Source organism: Belonocnema kinseyi, chromosome 9, assembly GCF_010883055.1.
Source record: "Belonocnema kinseyi isolate 2016_QV_RU_SX_M_011 chromosome 9, B_treatae_v1, whole genome shotgun sequence".
In the NCBI taxonomy this organism is placed as follows: Eukaryota; Metazoa; Arthropoda; class Insecta; order Hymenoptera; family Cynipidae; genus Belonocnema; species Belonocnema kinseyi.
The window spans coordinates 92,639,548-92,651,693 of NC_046665.1; the positions used below are offsets into that span (position 1 = coordinate 92,639,548).

The 12,146-nt window shown below is 27.5% G+C and overlaps 1 protein-coding gene across 1 annotated transcript; it reads right to left on the reverse strand.

The window, feature by feature from the left end:
• Window positions 1-8,482: 8,482 nt before the first annotated feature.
• Window positions 8,483-9,313, reverse strand: LOC117180636. Its single transcript, XM_033373125.1, has one exon. It carries the CDS (start codon window positions 9,311-9,313, stop codon window positions 8,483-8,485), a length of 831 nt encoding a protein of 276 aa, XP_033229016.1.
• Window positions 9,314-12,146: the final 2,833 nt, after the last annotated feature.

Here is a 12,146-nt window from a genome sequence, read left to right on the forward strand (position 1 = left end):
TCCACCACCAAGTAAGTGTGTGGAGGGTGTGTAAAGGAATAAAGAAGGTGTAAGAAAAATGTAAACCCTTAGGGGACACATTAGAAGCTTCCACTGAACTATCTTTGTAGAAAATTTAATTATTTCGTAGAAAATTTACTTTTAGTTTCAATTTCATATTTTAATGTTGGAAAGAGAACTGACGTCTTTTCTGGACGAAAATTCGAGACTTTTTAAAATATATTTAGAACTTTTAGAAGTTTGGAAGAAATAAAAAAGATACTTTTCGAAAATATTTTCAATTCTTAAAATATTTTTAATTTATTTAAAACGCCGTAAATCTTGAAAACAATTTCAACTGAATTTTTATTAGAATTTTGAGAAATTATTTAAAATGTAAAAAATTGCCTTGAAATGTTTCAGATTGTTTTTTGAAAATTTTATAAATCTTTCGAAATGTTTTGAAATCTTTTTAAATATTCGCCTAAAATTAATTCATCAACTTGAAAAATCATTTTGGTTTTTCCGAGGAATCAAAAAATTTTTTCTCCATCTTCGTGAAACTTTACAAAATTTTTTAAAAACCTTTACAAGTTTTAAATAGTTGGGATTCATTTCAAAATATCTCAATACCTCTGAAACTTATTTAAATTTGTTCTAACTTTACATTACATAATATGGCAAGTCTACAAAATTTTGCTTAAAATATTTTATATTTTGTTTCAAAATTTTAGGAAATAATTTTAAAATTTCTAATCTTTTTCAATTTTCTTTTAAAATTCATTAAAAACCAATTATTTGAATTTTTACTATAAATCTTTAAAACATCTTTTTTTATTCTCTTAACACCCTGGAAAATTCTGTTTCTTGAAAAAATTTAATCTAAAATCTTTCAAAATTATTTTTAAAAACTTCTAATATTTATCCCAATTTTCCAAAATACGTTTTTGTTCTATATTTTTAATTTTTTAATCTTTTTAAAAATGTGAAAAAGCTTACTCTTTTTTTCTTCGGAATATGCTCACTGTTTACAAAACACGAATTTCTGGTTCAAGGGCAGAATGTATACTGAGTACAGGCAAGTGTTTACGCCCTAAACTTAAAAAAAACAGAGGCCACAGATTCATAGAAAAGAGATCGTAAAATTATGGGTTAAAGAAATGTCTAAGAAAAGACTGTATTTAAAATATTTTCACAAATTTATCAAACAAATGTTTCCACAATTTATTATTGATCAAACACATCTACTATTTTAGTAGTATTCTAAATAAAGAAATATGACGAAAAAAATGGCCATATTTTCTATTTGACATTTTCTTCGATTTTCCATAAGTATACGTTTTTTCAAGTTATATTCCAATAAATTTGAATGGAAACAATATTATATTAAAAGAAAATTCTCTTAAGATTATAATTATTTATATTACAAACAAATTTAATGAAAAAAAAAAGTGATCAGGCATTTTTCGAAAGAAAAATTCGTTTTTTCCGGCGTCAATTTTTTTAAATTAGGACTTTATGATAATTTTAGCAAAATTCATAATTTATTGATTAACCTTATGATTTTTTTTCACAAATGCATTCAGGCATTTGTCGGCAGAAAAATTCGGTTTTTTCAATGTTAATCAATTCGGTTGGGTACTTCCAGAGCATAATCTAACGTGCAGCTCTGCACAAGTGTGCAGTTCTGAATGGAAAGTGTGCAGCTCCGAATTTGTGTTGGGGAGGTACTTTTGAAATTATTTTCAATTAATCAAGTTTGTTGGCATTTAATAATAAAGTCAAGTGAAACGTAGGGGAGGAGCACAGTATTATATGTTTAGAGGTATTACCTTATATGAATACAACTTACGCGAAAAGATGCAAGATACGAGTATGAGAGTAGAGAAAGATGTTTTCTTTTCAAAACAAATTTAATGAACAAATGCATTAATCAGGCATTTGTCTGCAGAAAAATTCATTTTTTTTTCTATGTCAACTTTTTTAATTAGGAAGTTCATGATAACTTCAGCAAAATTCGTAATTTTTTGATCAATTTTATGATATTTTTAAACCAATTTAATTTAAAAAATGCATTATTCGGGTATCTGTCAATTGAAAAATTATTATTTTTCAATATCAGTCTTTTCAATTGGGAAATTATTGATAATTGTCACATTCTAAATTAGTTGATAAATTTGATGATTTCTTTAAACAAATTTGAAAACAAATTTGTTTTGACAAAATATAAAATTTATCAACCAATTATGAATTTTGCTGAAATCATGAAGTTCCCAATTTAAAAGACTGAAATCGAAAAAAAAACGAATTTTGTCGACTCCTGTCTGAATAATGCATTTTTTCGTTAAATTTGTATTAAAAAGTCATAAAATTGATCAAATAATCATGAAAATTGCTGAATTTATGAACTAAAAAAGTTGAAATAGAAAAAAACGAGTTTTTCTGTAGACAAATGCCTGATAAATGCATTTGTTCAGTAAATTTATTTAAAGAAATCATAAAATTTATCAACTTATTATGAATTTTGTTGATATTCGCATGAAGTTCCCAGCTGAAGAGACTGGAATTGAAAAAACCAAATGTTTCTACCGACAAATGCCCGAACAATGCATTTGTTAATTAAATTTGTTTAAAAAAATCATAAAATTATTGAAAAAATTATGAAGTTTACTAAAATGATTATAAAGTTCCTAATTAAAGAACTTGATATCGAAAAAAATGAATTTTCCTATTGAAAAATGCTTGATTACTGCATTTGTTCATTAGATTTGTTTTTTAATGTAAACAATTATAATCTTAAGAGAAATTTTTTTACAAATAATATTGTTTTCATTCAAATTTCTTGCAATATAACATCAAAAAATGTACAATTAAAGAAAATCGTAGAAAAAATGTTTTCAATAAATAATTTTTTTACAACATTGTTGTTTGTTTATTGTATAATATTGAAACATCTAGAAATAATCTACTCTACGCAACTTAAGCAAATTGAAGAATTTTCCTGTTATTTACGAGCACCGGGAACGCCAAATACAAAATATGGCCATTTTTTTCGTCATATTTTCTTATTCATAAAAAAGTTGGAAACCTAATTCAAAAACCAGGCTCGACAACTCTCTTAGAATTTCTTATCAACTTAAAAAAAAATTTTGTTTGAATCGGTCAATATTTAAGGGCTGTACAATATTTTAAACCAAAAAAGTAATGTTTTTCGCATTGTGTGCTGGTCAGGTGTTTTCCTTTAAGCTACTAGAGAGATCGAGAGAATACTCCTTTTTTAGAAATATACGTATTATTATTCCAGGTTTTACAAATTAAATTTTTAAAGGAATCTGTATTATTTTCAGAGAAGAACAGAATTTCTTAACGTCTTTACAAACTGGATGGAGCTACGAATGAAATTTTTTTTCAATCAATTTTTTCTGAAAAAAGATCTACTCCTATCGCTCCGTTAGCAATCGAACCACAGAACTTCCGATTACCAGTCGGGTGTTTTTCCATTAAGCTACTAGAGATACCGACTTTTTTAACGTCTTTACAGACTAGATGGAGGTATGAAGTAAAATTTGGTTTAAATAAAATATCTTCGTAAAAAGGATGTTTTTTCGCTCTCTTGAAAATAGAAGCACAGGATTTCCGATTGCTGGTCGGGTGCTTTTCCTTTAAGCTACACTAGAGAGATCGAGAAAAGAATCCTTTTTTTCAGAAATTTTTAAAGGAATCTGTATTATCATCAAAGAATAACATACTTTCTCAATGAATCTACAGACTAGATAAAAAAATGAATTAAAAATTGGCTTATTTATATTTTCCCTGAAAAAAGATCTCCCCCTCTCGATCCGCTGGAAATCAAACCACAGAACTTCCGATTGCTGCTCGGGTGATTTTCCTTTAAGCTACTAGAGAAATCTAGAGAAGAATCATTTTTCAGAAATACAAGCATTTTTATGCCAGGAAATGCAATTAAGATTGTCCAAAGAATCTGTATTATCATCAGAGAATAACAGGAATTTTTAACGACATTACAGACTAGATAGAGTAATGAATTAAAAATCGGTGCAATTATAATTTTTCCAAAAAAAGATCTTCTCCTTTCGCTCGGCTGGAAATCAAATCACAGAACTTCTGATTGCTTCTCGCGTGCTTTTCCTTTAAGCTACTAGAGAGATCTAGAGAAGAATCATTTTTTAGAAATACAAGCATTATTGTGCCAGGTGTTACAAGTCAAATTTTTTAAGGAATCTGTATTATCAGCAGAGAATAACAGAATTTCTTATCGCCTTTACAGCCTAGATAGAGCTATGAATTAAAAATGTTGGTAATTAAATTTTCCTGGAAAAAGATCTTCTCCTTTTGCTTCGTTGGAAATCTAACCACAGAATCTTCGATTGCCGGTCGAGTGCTTTCCCATGAAGCTACTAGAGAGATTAAAAGAAGAATCTTTTCCTAAAGTTTGAGAAATTCTGTTGTCTTTTTATGATAATAAATATTCCTTTATCAAAAAAGATTATCGTAATAACTTTTGAAATTTTTCTGGAAAATTGAAAATTCAAATTTTGATTGCACAAAAAATAATGAGAAGTCATAGATTCCATTTTTCGGTCAAACTATTCAAGATACACAACCGATGAATGATCAAAAAGGTTTGCACTCAAAAAGATTCTACAAATTTTTTATTATTAACTTTTTTATAGAACGCGTAGTTTTTATTTTATTCATAACAAAAAATAAAGATTAAATTTTTGGTAAAAACGACACAAGCTACGAAAAAAAAAGTAAAAAGAAATGTTGTTCATCTGAAGAATAGCTAGACAATTTTGCTAATCTTCTTTTGATAGGATTCGCATTTTTGTTTTATTCGTAAAAAAACAACATTAAAAATGAAAAAAAATCATTTTTTGGATAAACGACACAAGCTATAAAAAGAAGTTAATAACAAAAGAGTTTCACCCAAAAAGGATCCATAAATTTGTTATTAATAGTTTTTAAATAGGATGATTAGATTCTCTTTCAATTGTAGAAAATACGATTAAGAATTAAAAAGTTAAATTTTTGGAAAAACGACAAATGAGACGAACAAAATGAAACAATGAAAGTTTTTACCCGAAAAATATATAAAAATTTGTCATAATGTCAATGTGATAAAAATATATATTAAAAATGAAAAATTAACTTTTTAGATAAAAGAACACAAGCTATAATAACATTTTACTTAACAAAAGTTTTCGCCTAAATTATATCTACAAATTTGCTTAGTACCGCTTTACGCCAGAATGCATATTTTAAGTTTGAATCTTGAAAAATAACACTGAGGATTAGCAAACTTAAATGATGGAAAAACGGCAAAAATTACAATAAAATGGTTTTTAACAAAACTTTTTTTTATAGGATGTGCACTTTTTTAATTATATAAACAAGGTGATGGAAATTTGTCTGTTTCGATAACAATGCATATTATGAACTGTGATCATATAAATTTATTAAGATTATATACATTTTTAAGGGCAGTTAAAAATAACATTTAATGCAAAATAAGAAATAAAAATTGAAGTAATCGATAAAAATAACCCAGACCGAAGTACGTAAATCATAAAATTACAATTTTCGATGCCTTGACCTTTAAATTGAAAAGGCCTGCGCACAAATGTGGTAGAAGTACAAAGACCGAGAAACCATAGTCGCGCGCTGAAACTTTAGTGAGTTAACATGAATTTATTAAATGATCACATAAATCCAATATATTATTAAGCATTCTCTCCTTGTATTTTTCATTTTCTCTTAGTTCTTTACACACAATTTCCGAAATTGGCAATATTTCTCTAATGCGCTGATCTGATGCGTCTGACCCAAGAAGACAAATCGATAATGTTGAAAACGCATGTATCATACAACTCAATTTAATTTCTCTAATTGACTCAATCAAATCATCCCAGGAAAAAAAATCGATTGAATCTATTTGAGCTTCTTTTAAAGCTTCATTTACAGTCTTATAGTAATTCCAAAATAAAATTCTCATAGAGCATTCCTTTCGAAACTCTTTTGAGGTTGTGCAATAAAGAAAATATAGTAGATCACAGGCAGGGGAACAATACCTAAAAAAATTAAACAAAAATTAGCAATACAAAATAAACTACCTGCAAATTCAATCTCGGCTGGTTCATAGAGAAAGACAAACAAAATAGAAGTAGGTTAATTTAAACATCTCAAATCAAAAAGAATTTTCTATTTCGTATAAAGTATAAATGATGTTAATAACAAAATTTAGTGAAAGATATATTTTTCATATTATGTAAATGACGATAATACACGTACTCTACAATATAGCGTATTAATATCATAGCTTAATTGATTCTTTTCTAACCAATCAATATTTTTCTTTCTTGCATCAACTTTAAACTAAATAAATGAAAAAAAAATGTTACTATAAGACCCACTTTAAAAATATGATAAAGTACTGAAAAAGGGCTATTTAATATTTATATAAATTCAAATCTCTGCAACATCCCAAACCATCTTCAAGATTAGTCGGGGGCTAGTCAGGTGAGCCGGCTTAACCAGTCGGGACCTGATCGGTTACTAGTAGGGATCATATGATAATACATCCGCGTGGAATATCAACCAAACTCCCCAAAATTTGTGGAACATCCCCTAAAAGTTTGTCAAAATACTTATTATATAGGGAAATCTCCATAAAATTTTTTGAAATATTTAAAAGTGATCAAATTTACCCAAGATGCAATGGGGAACAATATCCTACGCTTAAAAATACATAAATTTGTGTAACTAAAGTTCTCCAAAATTTGTGGGATATTAATTAAAAAAAAAAACTTCAGTTGGAAGGCAGCAATGCAAGAGCTTCGCTATGAAGGAACCGCCATGTTGGTCACAGTAGTCTCGGCTCCAGGTAATTATGCTTCGTTACGTGTGGACTGTTGTCTTAAACACTCGACGCGTCATTTCTGTTGCGCGAGAGACGGCGCGTCGCGCCCTTGCGGATTTTCTTTAAAGCTACCAGTCCAAAACCGCAAGACTCAAATGAAGGTGGTAGCGAAATCTGAACTGTACCGTGCTTAATAGTTTACTACTAGGATACCAGGGTATAATCTAAGCCTCATTTAGAACTGACCGAATCCCTATTATACGAAAACTAAAAAAAAAAAGGATTTGAAAATGCGATTTTTCTGTGCATGGTAGTGTTTGTAGTACATCCTTAGAACAAATTTTAGCCGTAATCAATCACTTAATCACTTTTTATGGCCGTTATGTGCTAAAATATCGTTTAAATTTGAACATTTTAAAGTAATTCTTGTCTTCCTGTGCGCGAATTTTTCTCTCTTTTCTCCCTCTATCAACTTTTGAAATGTATTTTTGCACTGCCCATAATCAAGTTTTAGAACTGACCATTTTTTTTTAGAACTGCCCTTTTGGTCAGAGCTGCCCGTTAGATTATACCCTGTAGGATACTGCTCTTTACTGATTAATCAAAAACTTTTTCTCTTTCCAATTTCAACTACATGAAGGATTAGACTTTATCTACATATGGCAAACCTTTCAGATAAATTTAAAAATAAGCATCTGTACAAATTTAGTCTTATGACTTTCGGCAGACTTTTCACCTACATCTATATGTATTTTTTCCAATATGGATTTTCTTAAAATTCCATACAAAGGTATTAATAAATATTCCTAGAAATCAGCAAGTTTCTAAAAAATACTACAAAAAAATAAGATTACGTCTTTTTGAAGATTTTGATCGTTGTTTTTATAAAAAGTTGATTTTCGTACAAAATTATTAACTTAATAATTATTTATTAAGTATATTTGAGATGAATTTAACATTAATAAATCTTTTCTTCAAATAACGGTGTAAAATTATTGTTAAATATATTCTTAGTGTTTTAGAATAAAAAAATCATTACGCTTTTTTTAGATATTACCTCATTTGATAAAACGTCGCCAAAAACTCAAACATAAGAATAACCCGACCATAGCCCCACTAGCTCCCGACAAGAGCCCCACTGGCTCCCGACCTGAGCCCCACTAGCTCCCGACCAGAGCCTGAAGATTACCCGCACGGGAATTAGTGAGAAAAAAAGGCCCGACTAGCCCTTGATCAACGGCCGACCAGGCCCCGACTAAAATTTTGACAACAAAAAGCCCAACTAGTCCCCGATTAGTCCCCGACTAATCAAAATTAAAGTCAAATGTCAAAATTAATAACACGACTAGCCACCGATTAGTGCCCGACTTGTAATAGGGCCAATTGAGGTTATTTCCACACGGGATTGTAGTAGATATTTTAAAATTGAAGAACTTTCAATTTAAAAAATGGCTTTTTAAACAATTGTTAGTATTATAAAGCTTCTCTTATGAGAAAGCAAGACTGATAAAACATCTAGCAAGAAATTGTAATTGCGATATAATCAGTTGAAAAGAAGATTCAGAATTAAAATTTGAAATTCTCAAATCTGAAGTTATCTAGAAACCAAAATCTTTTTCAAACTTACCTCGCCATCTGAAAATCGACGAAACAAACTTTGTCAATCTTTCCAGTTGTTTTATTATGTTTGAACAAAATATTATTGGCCCACAAATCGCAATGACATAAAACATTTCTATACTTTGTCGAAGGTGCCGTTTTTTTATAATGCTGAGAAGAAATTCTGGCTATTTTTGCTTTACATTCGCTCTTTTTTTCAAGGTCAATATCTCTAATTAAATCTACCATAGAGATTAAATTTTCTGAAAAACAATCAAGAGTTGATTGATAAATAGACTCACTATTGTTAATTAAAACTTCATTTGCATGACACAACTCCTTCACTGTAATCCTGTTTTTCTGCTCAAAAATTAGGGATCTGACGTGAAAAAGTGCAAGATTTTTTACAATTATTAAAAAATCCTCTAATTGAAGAAACTGAAACTTATCCAGCATCATGTAGCCCTGAAAGCTCATATCTTCCAAAACCAGAGCATAATCTTCCTGACCCAGGAAACATTCAGGAATAAAATTTGCCTCCTTTGATGTCAAAATTTTCGGAAATATTTTTAGATAGAGACCAAGTTCGGTTTTAAAACACCCAGTTTCTTTTACAAAATTATATTGGACTCCTTTCATCGGTAACAACTTGATGAAGAAATTTAATTTTTGTACTTCTGATGAGTTTGGATTCATTAGTCTCACTTTTAGATTCAAGTATTGTCCTAAAAACCCTGAAAATTCTTTTCGGGTTTCAAATTCACAAGTGAAGGAACTCTCGTCAATAGAATCCAAAGACAATTTTTTCCTAATTATTTCCAAACACTTTGCTGGCTCTAAAATATTTTTGTTCATTTTGCAATTAATGGTGATAGTCGTGTGGATATTGAAAGTATTTTTTTATTATTTTTTTTGTAGTTACACTTTTATTTCAGAAATATACGCACAAGAAAAGAATCAAAAGGACACTGAGATTGGGAGAAAATATAAAATATTTATATGCTTCTTTCCCTCTCTGATTCATCTCAGAACAAAATTAAGCATGTCATTTCGATGCTAATTATATTCCGATTTTATTTTTGTTAGTTTCCTGGTTTGAAATCGAATTGATCGAAACATAAAATTTAAATTCTCCTTGACTTTTAATTTCAATTATAAAAAATAAAAAATATGTTTTAGCAGCAAGTATCAATTCCCCATCGAAGATTCAACGTTGCAGTTGCTCAAACCAATTTTAAAAATGAAAAAAAGAACTGTCTTTCTTACATGTAAAATTATTTCAAATTTTGTTTTAAACATAATTAAATTGAATTTAAAAAAAACAACGTGACATAATAATTATTATTTATCTAAAAATTAAAGTAATACTTCTAGTGTGGATTCATTGAATTATTTACTTTGGATATAGAAATCAGAGTATACTTTTTTGTACGTTTTTTATTCTTGATGCAGGTTATGAATTTTTTCATAATTTATTATGATAATAAATATTTTATTTTCATTATAACATTATTTTCATTATAAAATATAAATCTTTCAGAAAAGAAAGATTTCTTAGCAAAATGGTATTCCTACTAGAACATCAGACGAATTTTTGAATCAAAAAGATATTTCGAAAAAAATAGTTAAATTTTCTGTAAAAAATATTAGTTGACTGTTCACGATAAAAATATTAATTTTTAAACAAGAAATAAGTTTCCACAAAAAATATTGAGTTTTCAATCCAAAAAGACGAATTTTTAACCAAAAAAGATAACTAACAAAATTCTTGAATTCACCAACAAATAGCTGCATTTTTATCGAAACAGCTTAAATTTCTCTTAAAACAGATGAATTTTTAATTAGGAAGAAAATGGTTGAATTTTCAACCAACAAAGATTCCAGTTGACTTTTCAAGATCAAAAAGTTAATTTTTTTACAAAAATTAAGTAACTGTTCGGTTAAACACTCAATAATTTTGTTGAAAAGCCATACTTTTTGGTTGAAAATTCTGCTGTTCTGTTGAAAATTTAAATATTTCGTAGAAAATTCGCTTTTGATTTATTTGATATTTTGGTGTTCTAAAAGAAATGAAATATTTTCTGGTTGAAATTTCAACTTTTTAAAGAAAAATTTGTCGTTTTTCATGAAAAATTAATCTATTTTAGAAAAAACTTTCAAATAAAGAGATTAATTTTCAACTAAAAATAAAAATCTTTAAAAAAAAGATTTTTTAGCAAAGTGATTCAACCAAATCTTTTAAACAAAATAGTTGAATAATCCAGCAAAGAATAATATTTTTTTTACCAAAAAGTTGCACTTTCATAAAAAAATGAAATTTTTACTAAAACAAATTAATTTACAAATCAAAAAGATAAATTTTCAAAAAAAATAGTTGAATTTTTTGTTTCGAAAGATTTCAGTTCACTTCACAACCAAAATATGAATTTTTAAACAGGAAATAAGTTTCTACGACAAAAATTGAATTTGTAATCCCAAAAGACGATTTTTTAGCCAAAGGATGATGTTTTGACACAGTTATTGAATTCTATACCAAATAGTGGCATTTTTACCCAAAAATATGAAATTTCGCTTAAAAAAGATGAATGTTTATTTAGAAAAAAAATTAAAAACAATAGTTGATTTTTCATTCGAAAAGTTTCTACGAAAAAATTTAATTTTCAATACAAAACGACGATTGTTTTCAAACAGAAATATGTATTTTTAACAAAATAGTTATTTAACTCTCTACCATATAGTGGAATTTTTATCCAAGAAAGATGAATTTTCTTGAAATTTTTTTTTAATTAAAAATTTACTAGTTTGTTTAAAGTCAAACTACATCGTTCAAAATTTATTTATTTTTTTTATTCAAGGCTTCTGCCATTGTTTGTAAATTTAACTCTTTAGTGGAAAAGCATTTTTCTGGTAGAAAATTAATTTTTTAACTAAGCATTTAATTAACTTTACATTTTTTTAAAGATTGATCTTTTTGATTTTGGAAAATTTTCCTTTTTTGGTAAAAAAGCAATTTTCTTGGTTTGAAATTTCATTTTTGGTGACTAAAAATGCAAGAATTTCGTGGGAAATTAATTTTTTGCTCAATTCGTATTTTTTGTTGAAAATTCAATTTTTGTAGGAAAGATTCGTCTTTTGGCTTAAAGTTTCAATTATTTAGAAAAACTTTTATATCTTTTTTGATTGAAAGTCTTTATTTGCTAAAAATTTGTTTTAACAAAAAATAAATTTCTAAAAATAAAATAAATTTCCAATTCTAAGGGCCGAATTTTTTTAAATCAGAAATGATGAAAATATAAAAAAATAGTTGAATTTTCTATCAAAAAGTTTCTTTTTTAATTTGATCGAGAAAAGATCAAATTTGTACTATATCAAATGAATTTTTAATCAAAAACGACACTTTTTTAAAAGTTGAACTCACACCTAGAAAATATTCAATCTTTTTACAAGACCAAAATATAAATTTTCAACAAAAAGTAAATTTACTATGAAATATTTAAATTTGCAACAAAACAGTGGAATTTTTAACTAAAAAGTATGTCTTTTCAACACCAAATTTCAACCAAACTTCAAAACCCAACACAACCAAATTTCTCTTAAAAGAACTGAACTTTTAATTAAAAATATTTTTTTTCAACGTGAATTTTCTCCCAGAAAAGATTTCAGTTCTCTTTTCAACACCAAAATATGA

Coding starts and splice junctions, on each gene's coding strand:
- LOC117180636 (XM_033373125.1), bottom strand. CDS start 9,313: ATGAACAAAAATATTTTAGAGCCAGCAAAGTGTTTGGAAATAATTAGG.